The sequence below is a fragment of the Orcinus orca genome, chromosome 14, assembly GCF_937001465.1.
Source record: "Orcinus orca chromosome 14, mOrcOrc1.1, whole genome shotgun sequence".
Taxonomy (NCBI): domain Eukaryota; kingdom Metazoa; phylum Chordata; class Mammalia; order Artiodactyla; family Delphinidae; genus Orcinus; species Orcinus orca.
Genome location: NC_064572.1, coordinates 9,755,796 through 9,773,995, shown reverse-complemented (window position 1 = coordinate 9,773,995; position 18,200 = coordinate 9,755,796). Strand labels below are relative to the sequence as shown.

Below are 18,200 nucleotides of genomic sequence, written 5' to 3'. Positions count from 1 at the left end.
CTCTGGTACCTAAGTCGCGCCTTTTCCTCCCCATCTGGAAAGCTCAGGGAACAGCCCAGTTACAGCTGCTGTGGTCACGCCAAGTGCAGGGGCTGGTTCCTGTACATACTTTCCCAGACCCCAGAGCGGCACCAGCAGGAATCACCTGCTCCTGTCGGCCCCTCAAGGGCAGAACCTGCGCCTGTGGTCATCCCATCCCCAGGTACCGATACGGTACCTGGTGGGACCCAGAATACAGCAGGTGCAGGGTAAACGTCAGCTGGGTGAGACCTAATGTCAGTTATAAGTATTATAAAGAATTTTTGGTGGTTTGGAGTCTTGGACCCCAAAATTTAAAAAAACGTAATTTTTTTTCCCGATTATACGATTTTCCAAGCATTGCAAAAATTTTAGGTGCTTTTTAAAAAAAAAATTTATTTTTTAATTTTTTTTTTTTTTACAGTAGGTCCTTGTTGATTATTTATTTTAAATATAGCAGTGTGTACGGTGCTTTTCATTTTGATAATTCAGAGAGAAACTTAGGGGAATTCCCTGATGGTCCAGTGGTTAGGACTCTGCTCTCTCACTGCCGAGGGCCCAGGTTCCATCCCTGGTCAGGGAACTAAGGTCCCGCAAACTGCACGGTGCAGTCAAAAAAAACAATACAGAGAGGAACTTAGGCGGCTCCTACTTCATTTCAGGTGACACTCCCTGGGGCTGCCCTGGTGGCGCAGTGGTTCAGAGTCCGCCTGCCGATGCAGGGGACACGGGTTCGTGCCCCGGTCCGGGAAGATCCCACATGCCGCGGAGCGGCTGGGCCCGTGAGCCATGGCCGCTGAGCCTGCGCGTCCGGAGCCTGTGCTCCGCAGCGGGAGAGGCCACAACAGTGAGAGGCTCGCGTACCACAAAAAAAAAAAAAAAAATATATATATATATATATATATATATACATATATATATATATATATATATGGTGACACTCCTTGACACTGGTGTCGTCCTGCTTACTGAGCGACAATGCATTTGGACCTCAATCCGTGCTGTCTCGGAGCTCTCCTCCCGGAACTCCTCTTCCCCAGGCAGCTGCTGCTGGGCTATGTCTTGGTGACTGTCACCTCCTCGGACAGGCCTCCCTCCGACATGCCGCGGCTTGTTTCTTCCCTCTCCCCGTGTCACTTGCCGTGTAAGCTCTGTGGGAGGGTGGCCTTGCCTGTCTTCCCCACTGCTCCACCCCATCCTTAGGCATACAGTAGGCATTTAACAAACACAGCGTAGATGGTGGAGTGGATAGTACTCCAAATAAACTCTTGAGGGAGGGAATCTTCTCCAATTTACTAAGCATCTTTGCCAGTTCTGTAGTGTCAAATAAACACGCAAGTCCCATTGACAACTCGGGGAGAGGAGTGACTGTTTACAGTAAAGAAGAAATATCCCTCCTTTTCCTTCCTGGTTCTCCATAGAAGTTGGAGGAGGTTAGAAGGATGCCCTGGGTTTGCCTCTGACTGTGACACACCCCTGCTCTGTGGGTCGCTAGGCCCACTCACTCCACACACACTCACTCTGGGCAGGAGCTTCCCGGCCACCAAACTTCAGGTTGGTCCCACACAGAGTGAGAGCTCCGATTTTTTTTTTTTTTTTTTTTTGCGGTACATGGGCCTCTCACTGCTGTGGCCTCTCCCGTTGCGGAGCACAGGCTCCAGATGTGCAGGCTCAGCGGCCACGGCTCACGGGCCCAGCTGCTCTGTGGCACGTGGGATCCTCCCGGACCAGGGCACGAACCCGTGTTCCCTGCATCAGCAGGCAGACTCTCAACCCCTGCGCCACCAGGGAAGCCCGAGAGCTCCGATCTTTAACCCAAGATGGTCAGGGCTCCTTTGTCAGTCCCCCGTTGGGTGTTTGGGGAAGATGCTCTTTGAGCTCACGAACGCAGGAGGGACAGGAAGAGGGGACAAGGGGCTGTAGCCCAGCCCTCCTCTCTCGCTGCCTCCTCCGCTCTTGCCCTCTATTATTTTGCTGTCTGCCTTGACTCCTGTTAGAGCCAGTCAGGGCGTCGTCTGCTGGTGCTGGGGAGAAAGCAGACGGCGCACAGAATGCGTACCGGGTTTGATTTTAGGCGACACCAGAAGCTCAGGTGAAGGGTTATTTCTTTATAAAGGCAAAGAAAATCCTCAGGTTCACATTTCTTAGCGATACATGACCAAGAGACTGTACTTTCGGTAAAAATGTTCATTCAGCTGAACAATTTTTCACTCCATGCTGTTTTCCTCTCCAGTGAGGGAAGGAGAGGCAGGGGGTGAGGGACGTGCCCCATGCACACCGGCTTCCAGCTGGCCCGGGGCACCCTTCCCAGAGCTGCGACACGCACACCCCTATTCCTGACCAACTCAGCCGCAGGGAAATCAGTGGCAAAAGTAATTCCCACCTAGTCAAATAGTTTCTTTTCACTTGGTGCAGAAAACCTGCTTTAAGCAAAGCAGCTGATGTGTTTGAGAGACGGGAAGTGATTGAGGGTCCCTGGGCTTCCTGACCTTTCTCTCTGGGGCGGGGCGGGGGTGGTTGAACCTTAAATTCTGGGTGAAGACGGGACCTGGGCGGGGTCAGCCCAGCCTCTGCCCTTCGGTGCCTCCCTGGGTTCAGAGGGGTCCATCAGGAGAGAAGCAGACAAGGACAGAGGACATCACACATAGAACACGCTGGAGCACTTGGAGAGGGAGGGTGGTGGGAACGGCGTTGATAAAATACCCGTTACTGGTTTCCCTTCAAGATGGAGGGGGCGACGGTTCCACCTTTAAGCAGGTTAATGTTAAAAACAGAGTGGCTTCATCGTTAGCTCTAGCTGCTGTTAGACGTAGGCTAAGAGCTGCATGTGGAAGGTGCTGGGAAACAGAGCATTAGGGTCCTTCAAGGCCAGATCACAGGCATCCTCTGTCCTGGTCCAGGTGCGAGCATTTCACAGTTTCCCCAAAGGATGTGGGCGCTAAAATTACAGGTGCACTTGGTTAATTACATCCCCTCCTTAATTGCGGACTCAGACGGCCAGGTGGTCATTATTTTGATTGGTCTAATTAGTCAGATGTGTCCGCGAGCAGCTGCATACCACATTCTGGGCAGGGCCAGGAGAGGCACCTTAGAGAAGGTCCAGCCTTTGGGAAATTTGTCCACAGATGCATAATGAGTTCCTAACAACCAGTATGGCTAGTGACGAAAACGCTTCAAGTCCTGTGATGAGAGTTTAAAGAGAAGAAATGTAAAAGGTCTGTTTGCACAGAGAAAGGAAGACTAGCAAACATTCAGTGCCAGTTAGGGAGAGGGGTTTGGTTTAGCCAGTGATCGAGCTGCCTCATCAAGTCAAAAGAGTCATCCCACCACCATTTTTGTACGTAGCGAGATGTACAAAAGAGATCGCACCCAGCCGTGTTTACAGTAGAGGCTTCAGCGCTCTTCCCACGGGGGAAGTCACCCCAAGGGAAACAGGAAGAGATCCTGAGGGTGGTTGGACCGGGATGGTGTCCTCGGGAGAAGCCCACCCGGAAGAAGCTCACCTCTGCTTTTCTGACTCGTGGGAAGGCTCAGTCCAGATCTTGCTCCCGGCCCCTGCCGGCTGGCGACCGCTCAGTGAGCCTGGAGGTCGCGGCGTTTTCACAAAGCCCCTCCTCTCGAGCGGTGTCTCTTGGGTGACTGCGGTGGGATGTCTGTTTCTTTACTGGGACAGGAGATCTTTTACAGAAAGCTCCCTGGGCCCCTCTGAGGGCCCGGCCGGTACCCGTGCTGTGTGATCTGACTGACACTCTGGTTTTGTTTCTGTCTAGATGAGTTCTGGTTCTCCGATGGGTCCTTATCAGATAAGTCCAAGTGCGCAGATCCCGGCCTGATGCCCCTCCCGGACACGGCCACGGGGTTAGATTGGTCCCACCTCGTGGATGCTGCCCGGGCGTTTGAAGGTAACGACTCACAGCCTCTGGGGCCGGGGCAGCAACACAGGGATCGTCCGGGTTAACGTCTGGATGCTCTGAGCATCTTCCAAGAGGAAAACCAGGGGATGGCTTGGGCTGAGCCTGAGGGCCTTTCCTTAGGGAGAACCAGGCACGCAGGGAAGTAGCACCGGGCAAAGGGCCCCAAACCTGCTTCCAGGTCAGGCGCCAGCTGTGACCTGGCAGGTGTCACTTGTCCTCTGACACCTGTGTTTTCTTACCTGGAATGTAGAGGTGGGGATCTAGGACACAGACTCTGTCTTTCCTCCCAGCGTGACGAGGTGAGACAGGAGGAGAAAGCCTTTCAGAGGTCCAAGCCACCCGGACAAGCACAGGCCTAGGCCTCTGGTGGCTTGGGGTCCCTGCAGACTCTGATGTGGCCTCCTTGACCCAGCGGGTCACCCGGCACGGGCCCCGGCTTCCTCCTCTAACCATGTGGTCAGGATGGCGTTGGGCTGGCTGATCTCTGGGGCCCTCTGGCTGTCACACTGCCCTCCACGATCTCTGGAGAATGTTTCTGTGAATTTAGGAGGGGAAGCTGCACCTTTTCTCCAGGCTGCAGGTAAAGGGGGCCACGGACAAGGGAGGTGCTTGCCTCCCAGGCACCCTCTGCACCTTACGCGTGGGTCCAGGGACCCCGGCGACCCGGATTCAGACTTTCTGCCATTTGTTGCTACATTCTCTCCATGACCACAGCCTCTGCACCTGGGTGACCTGTCTGAGACTCCCCTGTGTGTCTGCGTCTTCACTGCCGCCCCCCAGGGATGGCCACGGCCACCTGAGTGGCCCTTTTCTCTCCCTCTCCTTTGACTCACCTGCTCTGGTCATCGGTTCCCATCACCTGTGACGTGCAGGCTTCAGGAAGGGGATTCAGATTCCTTTCCCAGGAGGGGCAGGTGCACTTTGCAGTCAGGCTGCTGCAGGCTGTGGAGGTCAGCTGCCCTGACTGCCTGTCTAACGAGCTGCCCTGCTAGGCCGTTTCTCTCATCAGTTGGGATCAGTGCCTCTGGTCCTAAGCACCATTTGGGGGGGAGTCTGGGGGAGGGGTGAGTCGAAAGCTCCTCTCAAGCTAATTCAGGGACACGTTAATTCAGTACAGGGACGTTTAGCTCTGGTAGATGGGGGGCGGGGAAAGTGTTGGGAAGAAACTCCTGCAGCAGGCACGGGCTGTTTCTGCTCCCTTTCTAGACAGAGTACAACGGTTTGGGGTTTGCTGCTTTACAATACTCGTCCCGTGTGGAAACTTGAGAATGCCCCCGTCTGCTTGGTAACGCAGCCTTCATTCCTCTCAACCAGAAGGTGGTCAGGGTGCATTATAACAGCCCTCCGAACACTGGCCCGACGTGACCGAGCCCCAGAGGGCACGAACACAGTCTCCCCTCTGTCCAGAGCGGCCCAGGCAAGACGGAGCAGCATTGTCTCTGGCCTGTTCCGTGCACACTGTTGTCTTACTGCCCGGGGAGAGTGTAAGAACTTCCATTCCGTCTTCTCCGTTCCCCCACTGCATAGATATTAGTGTAGTGCTTACCACACTGAATTCTGCATATTCACCTCTCTGTCTCTTCCTATTAGATGATGAGTTTCTCAAGGGAAGCCTGCTTCTTCAATTTATCTTATCTCTGTTGAGCAAGTGCAGATCAAGAAAACCGAATGAGGAGAGCTCGTACAAAGGAGCCAGTAGGTCCAGAATGCACAGGGCCCTGTGCACCCTTGGGCTGTCTCAGCTCACAGCATAATTTGTAACCTCTGAGGTCCTTCTGCGTTTTGTGTCCATTTTTCTGATTTAAAACAACACATATCCCTTTGTCCCCACCCTCATTTGTGTCTTTGCCTGGCTCCCTTCCACCCCTTCCGAATAAAATCGCTGCTGTGAAGTGGAGTTTTTCAGGGAGCTGGGCTGCAGGTGGGAGGGCGAGAAAGCAAAATGGTGCAGACAGCAGTGACTGAATTGTCCATCCTGGGGGGCTGTGGTTGTGATCGCAGCCCTACGGCTGGGCTGCTGGCCTTTGGACAAGTCATTTAGCTACACGCCGTGTGCGGACACTGAGTGTTGGACACCAGTCCTCTAAGGTACATGCTTGTGTTAGGTTTCAGCCTGCTTGTCTATGAAATGAATTCCTTTCCAGAGAACCTGGAAGGCTTCTCCCAGCCCTACCCTCCAGTTCTGCAGTTCCATTCTTCAGGGTATTTCTGAGCTGGAGTTAGAGGCTAGCTGGGAGTTGGCATCGTCAGACAAAGGAGGAAGAAGCACAGACATCCCAGCTAGCCAGTGCCTCAGGGGCAGGGGTACCCGAGTTCAGCCGAAAGAATGTGGGATTCTGTTTGCAGGGGAGAGGACTTTGGTTACCTGACCTTTCTGAACTTTCCAATCAACATTTTATAGAAAATGTGGAAAGAGTTGAGGTCGTGTTTAAAAATTTCAGTTGTTTTCTGTTCTACTCCGTAGGGTAGCATGCCACCTTGAGACATTAGTCAGCTCAGGAAAATTCAAGAATCTGCAACTCCAGACCTTTGGCTAATCAGATTCTTTTGTATCGGTGTCAGCTCCGCTGTGATGTAAGTTGGTATGGTGGTGACCAGGCGTGATCCATCCCCTTAGCACTTTTTTAAAAAATTTATTTTATTGAAGTATAGTTGATATAGAATATTGTGTTAATCTCTGCTGTACAGCAAAGTGATTCAGTTATACATATATACACGTTTTTCTATATTCTTCTGCATTATGGTTTATCACAGAATATCGAATATAGTTCTTTGTGCTGTACATTAGGACCTTGTTGTTTATCCATTCTATATATAATAGTTTGCATCTGCTAATCCCAAACTCCCTGTCCATCCCTCCTACCCCCGCCCCTTGACAACCACAAGTCTGTTCTCTCTGTCTGTTTCTGTTCCGTAGATATGTTCATTTGTGTCCTATTTTATTTTTGTTTTTGTTTTTGTTTTTTTTGCGGTACGCGGGCCTCTCACTGCCGTGGCCTCTCCCGCCGCGGAGCACAGGTTCCGGACGTGCAGGCCCAGTGGCATCGGCCCACGGGCCCAGCCGCTCCGCGGCACGCGGGATCCCCCCGGACCGGGGCACGAACCCGCGTCCCCCGCACCGGCAGGCAGACCCCCAACCACTGCACCACCAGGGAAGAAGCCCTGTGTCCTATTTTAGATCCAACATATAAGTTATATGATACACTATTTGTCCTTCTCTGTTTGTCTTACTCCACTGAGTATGATAATCTCTACTTGCATCCATGTTGCTGCAAATGGCATTATTTCATTCTTTTTTATGGCTGAGTACTATTCCATTGTATATATGTACCACATCTTCTTTATCCATTCATCTGTCGGTGGACATTTAGGTTGCTTCCATCTTGGCTATTGTGAATAGTACTGCTCTGTGAGCATAGACATCCCCTTAGCACTTTAAAGAGAAAGGTCTTCACCCAGATGACCCAGTTGCCCTGCCTGTGACATTGATCTTTTTGTACCAATTCTCAAAGCCATTTCTGAGCTAGACTCAACATCATGAAGAAAAGATAGTCCAGAAAATCGCCATGTGCCTGTTAAATCATTACAAACTAATAAAGGCAGTTCAAGATGCCTTACTGAGCTCAGGGCCCTCTGGAAGAAGGCTGTGCCCATACTTTGACATGAGTAGTTAGCACATTTGAAAACAGGCTTTTAAAAAGCGGAATGTATCTGCCTATTTGATTGAGATATCACATATAAGTGATATCACTTAATTAGAATAAGTTATAGTAGATGAAGTCATTAACAGTTGTCATATCGATTTCCCTAAAAGGGTGTATATATATATATATATATATATATATAAAATAGAATTAGGACCTATTTCTAATAAAAATTAAGATTTGAGAGATACCTTCAAAGCTTAACAAAGCATATCTACTTTATTCCAAATAGTTGCATAATACTTTTTTTTTAATTGAAGTATAATTGATAGTTGATTTACAATGTTGTGTTAGGTTTAGGTATACAGCAAAGTGATCCAGTTACGTGTGTATAGAGATAGATAGGTAGATAGATAGATAGATTCTTTTTCAGATTCCTTTCCCTTATAGATTATTACAAGATACATAGTTACATAATACTATACCAAATAGTTACATAATACTTAATGGAAAAAAATGTTTTTAATGTTTTAAGTAGATCCCTTAAGTACAGAAACTAAACAACGGTATCCTTTGAGACCGTGTTCTCTGATTTCGTATTGGAATTCTTGACATTTAAACAAGCAATGAAAAGAAAAAGGGAATAAATTTTGGAAGTAAAGAAATATTTATAGATATGATTCTATATCTAGGAAATATTTTAAAAATCAAAAAGAGATTACTAGAGATTATAAAAGAGTAGGTAAGGGCTTCCCTGGTGGCGCAGTGGTTGAGAGTCCGCCTGCCGATGCAGGGGACACGAGTTCGTGCCCCGATCTGGGAAGATCCCACATGCCGCGGAGCGGCTGGGCCCGTGAGCCATGGCCGCTGAGCCTGCACGTCCGGAGCCTGTGCTCCGCAATGGGAGAGGCCACAACAGTGAGAGGTCCGCGTACCGCAAAAAAAAAAAAAAAAAAGTAGGTAAGATATTTTAAAATATATTTCATATTTTTATAAGCCTCATTTCAAAGCATTGTTAATTTTTTCAGTTATCTATTTCTGTATAACAAACCACCCAGAAATTTATGGCTGAAGACAGCAATGGTTTGTTATGTCTGATGATTCCATGGGTTGGCTAGGCTCAGCTGAGTGATTCCTCTGCTTCCTATGGTTTCAGCTGAGGCCACACATGTGGGTATATTCAGCTGGAGCTCAACTGGGTCTGGAGCCTTAAGGGACTCCACTCATGTGTCTGTACCTGGAACAGCTGGGCTCTAGCTGGACCCTTGTCTCCAGCGGGTAATTATACTTCTTCACATGTGGCTTAAGGAATCAGGAGACCATAAGCAGGAGATACACGGTGTATCAAGACCCAGAACATTATATTCACCACGTGCTATTGGGCAGAGAAAGTCCCAAGGCCAGCCCAAATCCCAGGATGGAAGTAGGCTCTTCCTTCTGGTACGAGGGGTGGCATGTGCGCACAGCCAGCTTTGCAGACAGCCTTCCACTTAGCAGTCATAAAGAACACCTTAGGTACGTCAGCAAGATCAAATTATAAATTCCTTGGGAGTTAGCCGTCATTAGAATTATAATGAGAGAAAAGCCCTGGACACTTTGATACCTGAAAAGTCGTAATATATGAAAGGACAGGAATGGATAGAAAGCACATGGGAAAGAGGAGAGCCCTTCCTGAGTTAATTCACAGACTTCGTACCATTTCAGTTCACATATCTAAAGGATATTTGCTTCCATTTGGAAAACAGATGAACAGTGGTCAACAAAAAAGTTTATTATAAATCAGTAGCAATACAGCAGCATGACAACGATTCAGAAGATAGAAATGAGTCCTTTTGAAGGGAAAAAAAAGAGCCTAGGCTGAAATCTGCGTATATTTAAGAGTGAAATGGGAGTGGAATTTATGTACTCCATTTGGATTGAGGAATTAGAAAAGTCAATTCTAGAAAAAGTAAAGACAGAAAGATTAATGTTTTGGAAGCATGCCAGTGCCGTAATTATGGAGTAATGAGAGAACATACAAAACGTCATATGACCAGATAAAAGTATTTAAATATTTAGATCTTTTATGAACCTGGACGAGAACATTAACATAAAAGGGGAAGTAGGGGAACATGGGAAAGATTTGTAATAAATGTGATGGATGAAACCGGAGTATCTCCAGTGAATGAAGGAACATGACCCCCCAGAAATGCCAAACGCCCGATAAGCAAACGGTCAAGTCCTGTGTCGCACAGTCCAAAAGATGGATCATACAGTAGATAAGGACTTGAAAAGTGTTCAACCACACATGGAAATGCAAACAGTAACGAGGTACCAGCTCACATCTCTTGAGTATGAAAAACGATGCGGCAGCTCTGGAGAGCTATGAAGAATGCTCACAGCTGGTATCGTTATAAAGATTATAAACTGATCCATCTTTGCGTTCAGGCGATATGACAGTACGTAACTAGAGCCAGAAGATGTACCCCCCCTTTGACCAGCAATCTCATTCCTGAGAATTTGCTTGCTGCCAGTCATTGAAAAGAATAGAAAAGCTTCCAACAGAGAAATGCTATGCAGCATTGTTCAAAATTAATTAGTAAGTGAATAGATAGGTCATAGCTCTACCAAAAACCAGTGTCTAAACATTGAGAACTCCTTCACACGCTTGGGAGAGAGAAGGTGACTCAAGTGCCAAGTGCGATTCCCACCACAGCCCGCGCCCCTCACTGCCCTCTCCTGTGACAGGTTGGAAAACTGGCCGAGTCCCAGTTCTGGCTTGTCGTCACGTGGGCAGTTGTTATGTTTAGGGGGGAAGGGTGAGATGTGATCTTCGGCCCATCAGAACTCCTACACAACACCTGTCATCAGTGTTAGGCACTGAGACCATCATCTGTCACTTCCCTTATGACATAAAATAATGTGAAGTATAGAGGGACCGAATGACAGAGAGCGGTCCCATGCCCCCAGTATGGTCAAGTGAACAAACCCAACTAGCAAAGCTAGCTGTGGGGCGGACAGTGAAGCCGGGGAAGGGAAGAGTGGAGTGTCTTGAAAAGTTCTAAGATTTAAAGTGGTTCTCTTATCAAAATATCAGAGGTTGCCAGTTGGTGTGTTCTCCGGCATTTGTTGAGTGGATGATGTTGTCTTAAGTGGAAACAGGTGTCAAAGGAAACGTTATAAACTGGTGATTGGAGGCTCTCTGCGTGTCAGCATCCTGCATGCCTCCCCACAGGCCTTTCCTCCCCTCGGGATGTCAGCTCTTTCCCGCTGGTGGTAACTGTTGCAAGTGGATGCGTGTGCTCGTGACACGTGCAGAATTAACTCATTTGTCAGGCACTGCCATGGGAATGAAATATTCCACATAAGTGCATTTTCTGAAAAAATGGAAGTTTACACTGCCCTTGGTTTCTTAAACAGAGCTCAGTAAGCTTACATGTTTATGATGAGAACTTGTTCGGTTCTGAAGCTTCAGCTTAAATTTGATGAAGTTGTTAGTTACTGTTATTTAATCACTGCGTGCGTATAAGCATAAAGAAAATGGTGCATACGGTGAGACTCCTAAGGTTTAAAAAAACAGGAAAGAAAAGAAAAATGACAGCTACTTAGATGAAAAATGCACCGTTAATTTACTATAGTAAATTGACTTAAATTCTCTCAAAAGTAGGAAAATTGTTGCGGACCAGACAACAGTACTTGTATCTTAAAGAATAAATCCAGAGCTTTTCTTTGTTCATTCCTCGGATTCTAGACCATTACCTTGCGTCGTTCATCAGTAGGCTGCAAAAGGCTAAACCAAGGTACTTTATGTTTAAAAATGTTTTTTTTTCCTGGCGGTCAGCTAAATAAGCTACAATTGGATAAGCCCAGCTGTCAGAAACAGAACCTGTGATTTTCTACCTGTAGCTAGAGAGCTCCAGCTTTTCTGTAATTTGTAGCTGTAGCAAAGACATATTAGAACAGCCTCATTTGTGGAAATGGGTTTAGTTTAACTTAGCCTCACACCCGCGTGTCTCGTATGGTATACATCGGGCATACATTCTCCTGTTCCACACCCTCGGCAGACATGGCTAGTTGATCAGAGCACCCGTCCCTCCCGATTCAGGCCTGGACTTACGGGTCTCTGACATTGCTCCACGCAGCTTGCCTGGAGTCGAAGGGGTTATTTGCAGGCCACTGTTGTGCCCTGTCAGCTCTAGATTGATACGGAATAGTCTGCTGACTGTTCACCCTCTTGTTTAGCGCTAAATGCACTAAAATAAGAAGCCGACAGTAAACAGCAAGGTCCTGCTGTGTAGCACAGGGAACTATATTCAACGTCCTGTAATCAGCCATAATGGAAAAGAATATGTATATAAAACTGAATCACTCTGGTACACAGCACTGTACATCAACTATACTAATCAAAAAAATAAATTTTAAAAAAGAAACGGACATTGAAATCAGGTTTGTTGAAGATTCTTTCAAGGGAAGCATTGTTTCACGTGTAAGCCATGCCCTTATGGCCCCTCTTAGCCAGACCTGCTTGCACGGGAAAGAACAGAAAGGGAAAACCAAGCAGTGTGGGTGACTGGAAGCTGTGCTCACCAGTTACATGGAGTTCATACTCCGAGCCTCCCTTTTCTTACAGTTTTGTCTGTGCCTTTCGGTTCCATGCCAGTGATCACTTTGGTTACTGAATATTTATCATTACAGAAATAAGCTGTGGAGGAAGAAAGCGCCCACTGGAAACTTGTCACTAAGATTAGCTCCTTGACAAAGGAGTCTAGTGTCTGTACTTAATCAAGTAGCTTTCTGGTTGCATTTCAACCTCCCAGGCTTTTCAGATTCCAAGTGAAATCCTCTTTGTGGAATTACATTGTTGGCAAAACTATTTCTGGCTTCTTGCCTCCTGACCTGTGGGACCTTGTTTCTCCCCAAAGAATGTTTGAATGGCTGCCAGTAGCCAGGTCTGTTTCTTCAAATATGTGGGTACTTTGTCAATTAAGGTAAAAATAGATGAAGCGAGCTAAGACGTTTTCATTGAGATATTTAGACTTGACCATCAGAACCAAGTATATAAAGAAAGATACAAGCTAACCAGGTTATTACCGGGTTGCATAAAATGTGGATGAGTCAATGAGACTCTTTTAAAAAGTGAGAAGAATAAGTTCTTTTCTTTCACTCCTTTTGGTCCGTAGTTAAATTCACTGTGGAATAAAAAATGCCTCTGCTGTTGATTTTTTTTTTTAACTGGGAAGCATTCCCTGCTTTGGGGCCATCACAGAACAGAGGGTTATCTTGGACACTCCGGTAGACCAGACCCTCTACCCCTCCCCAGGGCCACTCACCCCCGGCCTGTGTGCCCCGTCCTTCCTGCCCACCTCTGCTGGTCACTTGCCATCAGGTGTAAAAGTAGGCAGTGCCCGAGTTATGCTGTTCATCTTAATTAAATTACAAATTATTTCCTCAGATGCAAAACCCCTACTAGTCTGTACCAAGTTGGGAGCTTGGTTGTCTCTCAGGAATGTATAGTTACGGAAGGTCTCTCATCCTGTAGAAGGTGCGAAGCGTGGAGAAGGGCCCCTTTAAGCTTTACAGGAATGTCGGTTGAGGACACCTGCGTACCTGTCACGGGTGCTGAGGTGTCACGACAGAGGAAAGGGACACGTGGCTGGGGAGCCTGCTGTGCGATCGATCAGGCGGGGTGCTCAGCACAGCTCTGAGAGGGCCCGGACTCTGTGGGTGCCCCCGGCCCCTCCGCCATCCTCTCTGATTAACGGGATGTGCGTGACCCTCCAGAATCCAGACGAGCAGGTAGCCTCATTAGGAGAGGCGTCCAGCAGCCAGCGGGAGACAGAGGGGGATAAATTAAGATCAGAGCACCCCTGACACGGCCCCCGGTGCGATTTCCCAGCCATTAATCAAATCACGTGAAAAAGCCACTGCAGCACTAACGCACCTGCCGTATCCCTCGGATCCCAAGTGTGGCTGCGCTCGGGTACCAGGGGGCGGGGGGTGGGTGGTGGATGACTAGATGTGTCCCTGGTCCTCCCCTGTACCTTTTGCTTGAAAGCAGGATTTCTCTGCATGCCATTCAGCATTTCTGGGCCAGCGTTCTTGTGTCAGAGCTCAGCGTCCAGAGCTGGGCCAGTCTGGTTCCCGTTCTGAAGAACATCACATTCCCTTTCCTGCCTAGCTCTTGAGACATTGGATGTGAAGTCACTGGTGCCAGGAACAGAAATGGCCCCGTGCTAAGGAGGGCTAGTCGAGCCGATCGTTGCTCTTGCTGCTGTAAACACTGCAGGTCTTCCTCTAAGGGTTTTAGGGAGAATGTGCAGCTAATCTCTCTCAGCACCGCTATCTTTACCTTCAGGGAGCTGGTCATTTAAGCAAACCCCAAATGGTCACGCCTTCCTGCAGCTGGATTGGCACGTGTGTGGCACGCCACTTACCATTGTTGTGTCACGACAGCCGTGCGTCCGGCCAGGACCAGGACACGTGAGACGTACCATCTCTCCACAATCTTTGGCGATGCATAATACTATACTGTCTCTCGGGGCAGTTCCTGGCTTGGTACAACACATGCACACAGGCAGATGTGTACACACACTTACATGCAGATGTGCACACTGGTACACGTGTACACACGTGCCCCTCACACACACACACACAGAGCTGTATTTCCATCACCTGAGCCTGATGTGGGCCCCCAGAGGCTCTCAAGTGACGAGAGATACCACTGTTCAAAAGAAAATTCTAAATCTTATTTCAGGTCTTGACTCAGATGAAGAACTTGGGCTACTCTGTCACCACACGTCCTATCTAGGTGATTGTCTGGGGCTGTTCGTGGGGTCTCCATCCTCCGTAACCTTTTCTTTCTGTTTCATTGTCTGCACGTCTGCATGGTTATGGAAGCACGGAGGGTCGGGGACGCACAGGGTGACGTGTCCGGGCCATTGTGTCTCGAGGAAGCTCTCCGGCTTCGGGGAGAGCTTGAGGAGGGGTCCCTCTCCTTGGTTCTGTGAATCAGTCATGTCGTCCCCCGACGCCGTCCTTTCACGCCCAGCCAGCAGCTTGGGCATTTCTTGGGACGTGGACAGAAGAAAGACTGGCTCTAGCCAATCCAGTGTCTGCTCCTTGCTCCCCCGGCTGTGACGTGAGTGTGCCGTGCAGCCCAGAAGGACGGCCGGTCTGAATGCTTTCCGACTGTCAGCAGCTTGCCTGAGCTTGTTCTTCTTTGTTTTGTTTCACACAGGGCAGTAACTGACTGGGGGGAGGGGAAGGTTTTATTTAGCAACTATTCATTTCCACGAAGAAACGGTGCCTGGCGGCTATTACTAATGCTTCTTTCTGTGTGTGTCTCCCATCCCCAGACCAGAGAGTGGCGTCCTTCTGCACCCTGACAGATATGCACCCCGAGCAGGACCTGGAAGGGGCCCAGGAGCTGCCTTTATGTGTCGATCCTGGCAGTGGCAAAGATTTCATGGACGCCACTGGGTATGTGACTCCTGTGGGCCGCCTCCCTCCCGTGTCCCGGGCCCCAGTTGTTAACAGGGATTCAGCTCAGCCCCGGCCACAGCCAGGAAACCATTTCCACCTGCCTTCCCCAGCCCTTCAGGACCCAGAGAAGGGACCGAGCGGGCGCTGCCGGGTGGATGGAGCTTGGCAGCATAACTGCTGTGCTCCGCGGGAGGGTCCTGCCAAGACGTGTGGTCAGTGCCCTTGGCGGTGAGGCTCTCGGGCCGGGTGGGAGGGTGTGACGCCCGGTCAGCATCTGCTGCCTGATCACTGCAGCGGCATCAGACGGGGGTACCTCGCTGACCGTCCTCCATCTGCCGAGGGCACGGTCCCGCCCACCAACCCTGGTCCCGCCCCCAGCCCCGGTCCCGCCCCCAGCCCCACGGCTCCCACTGAGGGGTGCCGAGAGCGAGCCGTCTCTACCCGTGTTCTCGGCGTGCTCGTCACCCACAGAGCGTATGTTCCTTCAGTGTCACCCACGCCTAATTCCAACTTCTCTGTCAGCTCGAGTTATCAACAACTTGCATGTTCATCTTGGTGGTGAGCCTCTTGATACTTCCTTAACAGAGAAAGGCAGATTTGGGGAAACTGAGTCTATATTTGGTTCTCAGGACTTCGTTCTGGTCTGCCTAATCTCAGCTGCTAACTGCATGTCGATCACCCATCTTTTGCTTTCTTACCAATGTGTATGCCTGTAGAGATTCTGAATCCCCTTTTAAATCAAAAGCGACCCAGGAGGGATTTTTCCACCAAAGCAGCAGTGCGTTCACTTTCGACATCTGACATAATCTTATTTATTTCCTTGCGGGGCTCTAAGCGCACCATAGAATGTTTTACGTGAAAACTTTACCAACGAAAACTCTCGACTGCGGTGTCGACTTCAGCGCGCTTGGGTCTTTCTAAGTCTTTCCTTCCTTGCTAGAGGGCGGTCTCCATCCACACTGACCGGGAAAGTCAACCAGCTAGAGCTGATTCTTCGGCAGCTGCAAACCGACCTTCGGAAGGTAAAGTAATCGATTGGAAGCCCGTGCTCCGAACTCTTTCTCTCACACGATCAACCATTTTTAACGATTAGGAATAAAAAAAAAAAAAAGACACTCAAGAAAGATAACTGCCCTAGTCAAAACCCAACAGTAAATGGAAACGGAGACGCCTGAGGTCTGATTCCATCTTCCTGCCCACAGCTACTGTATTTCATTGTAGGGGACACAAGGTCCTGTAGATTGGGCTGAATGAGGTTGAGCCCTGGATGGCCAGTCTTCAGGATGAGGCAGAAATGCAGCAGGCAAGCGTTTTTCAGTTCAGTGAGTTTCAGTTGCACCAGCATTTATGAGCTGACCTAAGAAGAGTTAGTAGCTGTCAGGAAGCCTGGTCTCCCCAGGCTGCTTCCTCCTACTGAGTCAGCGTCCGCTCTGCCCATCACCCTGTGCGAGCTTGGTCCTCAAAAGATGTGAAGTCATTCATTCCACAGACATTGCTGAGCTCTTTTCGGATCATCAGCACCGTGTTATCAGTAGCCGCTTTGCTATCCGGGGAAATGGAACGGAGTGCTGTAGCTGGAGGGTGATGGTGAGGCCGGGAGGGGCCGTGGGGAGGGTTTTGTTGGTGGAAGAAGGGAGAGGTGACAGCTGGCATGAACGCCGGTGGAGATGATCCATTTGGGAGGGAAATAACGTCCTGAGCCTAACAAGGAGGGAGCTGGCCTGGATGGGAGTAAGGACCGTCCACACATAGTTACCAGAGCAGAGTGTGTGTGCGTGTCTGTGTGTGTGTGTCCGTGTGCATGCGTGCACACAAGCATTCATACACGAGTACAGGCCTACCTCAGAGATATTGCAGGTTTGGTTCCAGACCCCTGCAATAAAGTGAATATCACAATACATTGGATCACATGAATATTTTGGGCATATAAAAATTATGTTTGTGGTATACTGTAGTCTGTTATGTGTGCAATAACATTATGTCTATAAGAACAATGCACATACCTTAATTAAAAAATACTTCTTATGCTAAACAATGCCAAAACAATTACAGCACGTTGAAGATCACAGATCGCCATAACAAATGTAATAATAATGAAAAAGTCTGGGATATTGGGAGAATTACCAAGCGTGACACAGAAACATGAAGTGAGCAAATGCAGTTGGCAAAGTGGCGCCGATGGACTTGCTCAGTGCAGGGTTGCCACAAACCTTCAATTTGTAAAACAGTGGTATCTGCAAAGCAAGGTATGGCTGCAGCCCAAACAGAGACAGTTGGCAAAGTTCCCCTCTGGTTGTTTCTTTATTGCAGAGCTGAGGGTGAGCGATGGGAAGGAGGGTGAGAGATTTAAGGATGGAGGGTAAGGTGTAGAGTGGAGGATAATTGGACCAGATGTATTTGGTAAGACTGCGGCATAAGTTAGGTATTTTCCTCCAGTGTGGGTGACCAGCTGTCCCAGCTTGCTTGGCACGGAGGGTTTCCCAGGACACAGAACTTTCAAAGCTGGCACTAAGCACGTCCCAGACCAGCTGGGCCAGCTGGTCACCCTGTCTCCAGATGTAGGTGTAGAAAAGTTAGAGGGTTGAACTTAACCAATATTCGATTTCAGACAAGAATTAAGACCAGCAGTGATAGACAAGGACCATTCAGTGTGTATAGGATGTGATTAAACTGAGGGACTCAGAGTCTAAGGTGGGTGAGAAGGAATAATGTCATCACAGGGGGTGTCAGTGGACGCTGACAATAAGGTAAGATTGGTAGATTAGATCATTTTTGGAGGGGTGGGTACTGGAGAAATTATTTTAGAAAGACAGGAGGTGGTGGTCAGGCAGTGGGAACTTGAAGCATTTAGGAAGATGTGCGGTTATCAGTAATAGATTCAAGGTACAGGCAATGGCCCCAGGAGGGGGGGTGAGGAGGGCAGTCTTCGAGGTCACAAAGAGACTGAATCAGGTGGAACATCTACGGCGTCTTAAGATCATCAATAAGCATGAGGGATGGAGGAGGAAAGAAGAAAGGTGAACCACATTCTAGAATCTTCCATGATGGGAGGGAGTGGAGATATAGTCAACCATGGCAAAGAGCAGGGGTGGCAGGTCTTACAGCCCATGTCAGGCTTCTCACGGGAGCTGGGATTTTAGGGGAGAGCAGTTACCTGCACCGG

The 18,200-nt window shown here is 48.9% G+C and overlaps 1 protein-coding gene and 1 non-coding gene across 14 annotated transcripts in view; both read left to right on the top strand.

Annotated features, from left to right (window-relative positions):
• The window catches only part of SIPA1L2 (signal induced proliferation associated 1 like 2), a 238,102-nt gene that overhangs the window by 217,115 nt on the left and 2,787 nt on the right, over positions 1-18,200 (top strand). For 10 of the 13 annotated variants that reach the window (XM_049696795.1, XM_049696794.1, XM_049696793.1 and 7 more), the window contains 4 exons: positions 3,789-3,920; positions 14,310-14,363; positions 14,911-15,034; positions 15,978-16,059. In XM_049696795.1, coding sequence (XP_049552752.1) covers positions 3,789-3,920; positions 14,310-14,363; positions 14,911-15,034; positions 15,978-16,059 — 392 coding nt within the window. The remainder of the gene's footprint in view (positions 1-3,788; positions 3,921-14,309; positions 14,364-14,910; positions 15,035-15,977; positions 16,060-18,200) is intronic. The other 3 variants (XM_049696798.1, XM_049696797.1, XM_049696799.1) reach the window with 2 other exon arrangements.
• On the top strand, positions 529-601 carry TRNAE-CUC (transfer RNA glutamic acid (anticodon CUC)). Its single transcript has one exon. It is a non-coding gene; the product is annotated as a tRNA-Glu (tRNA).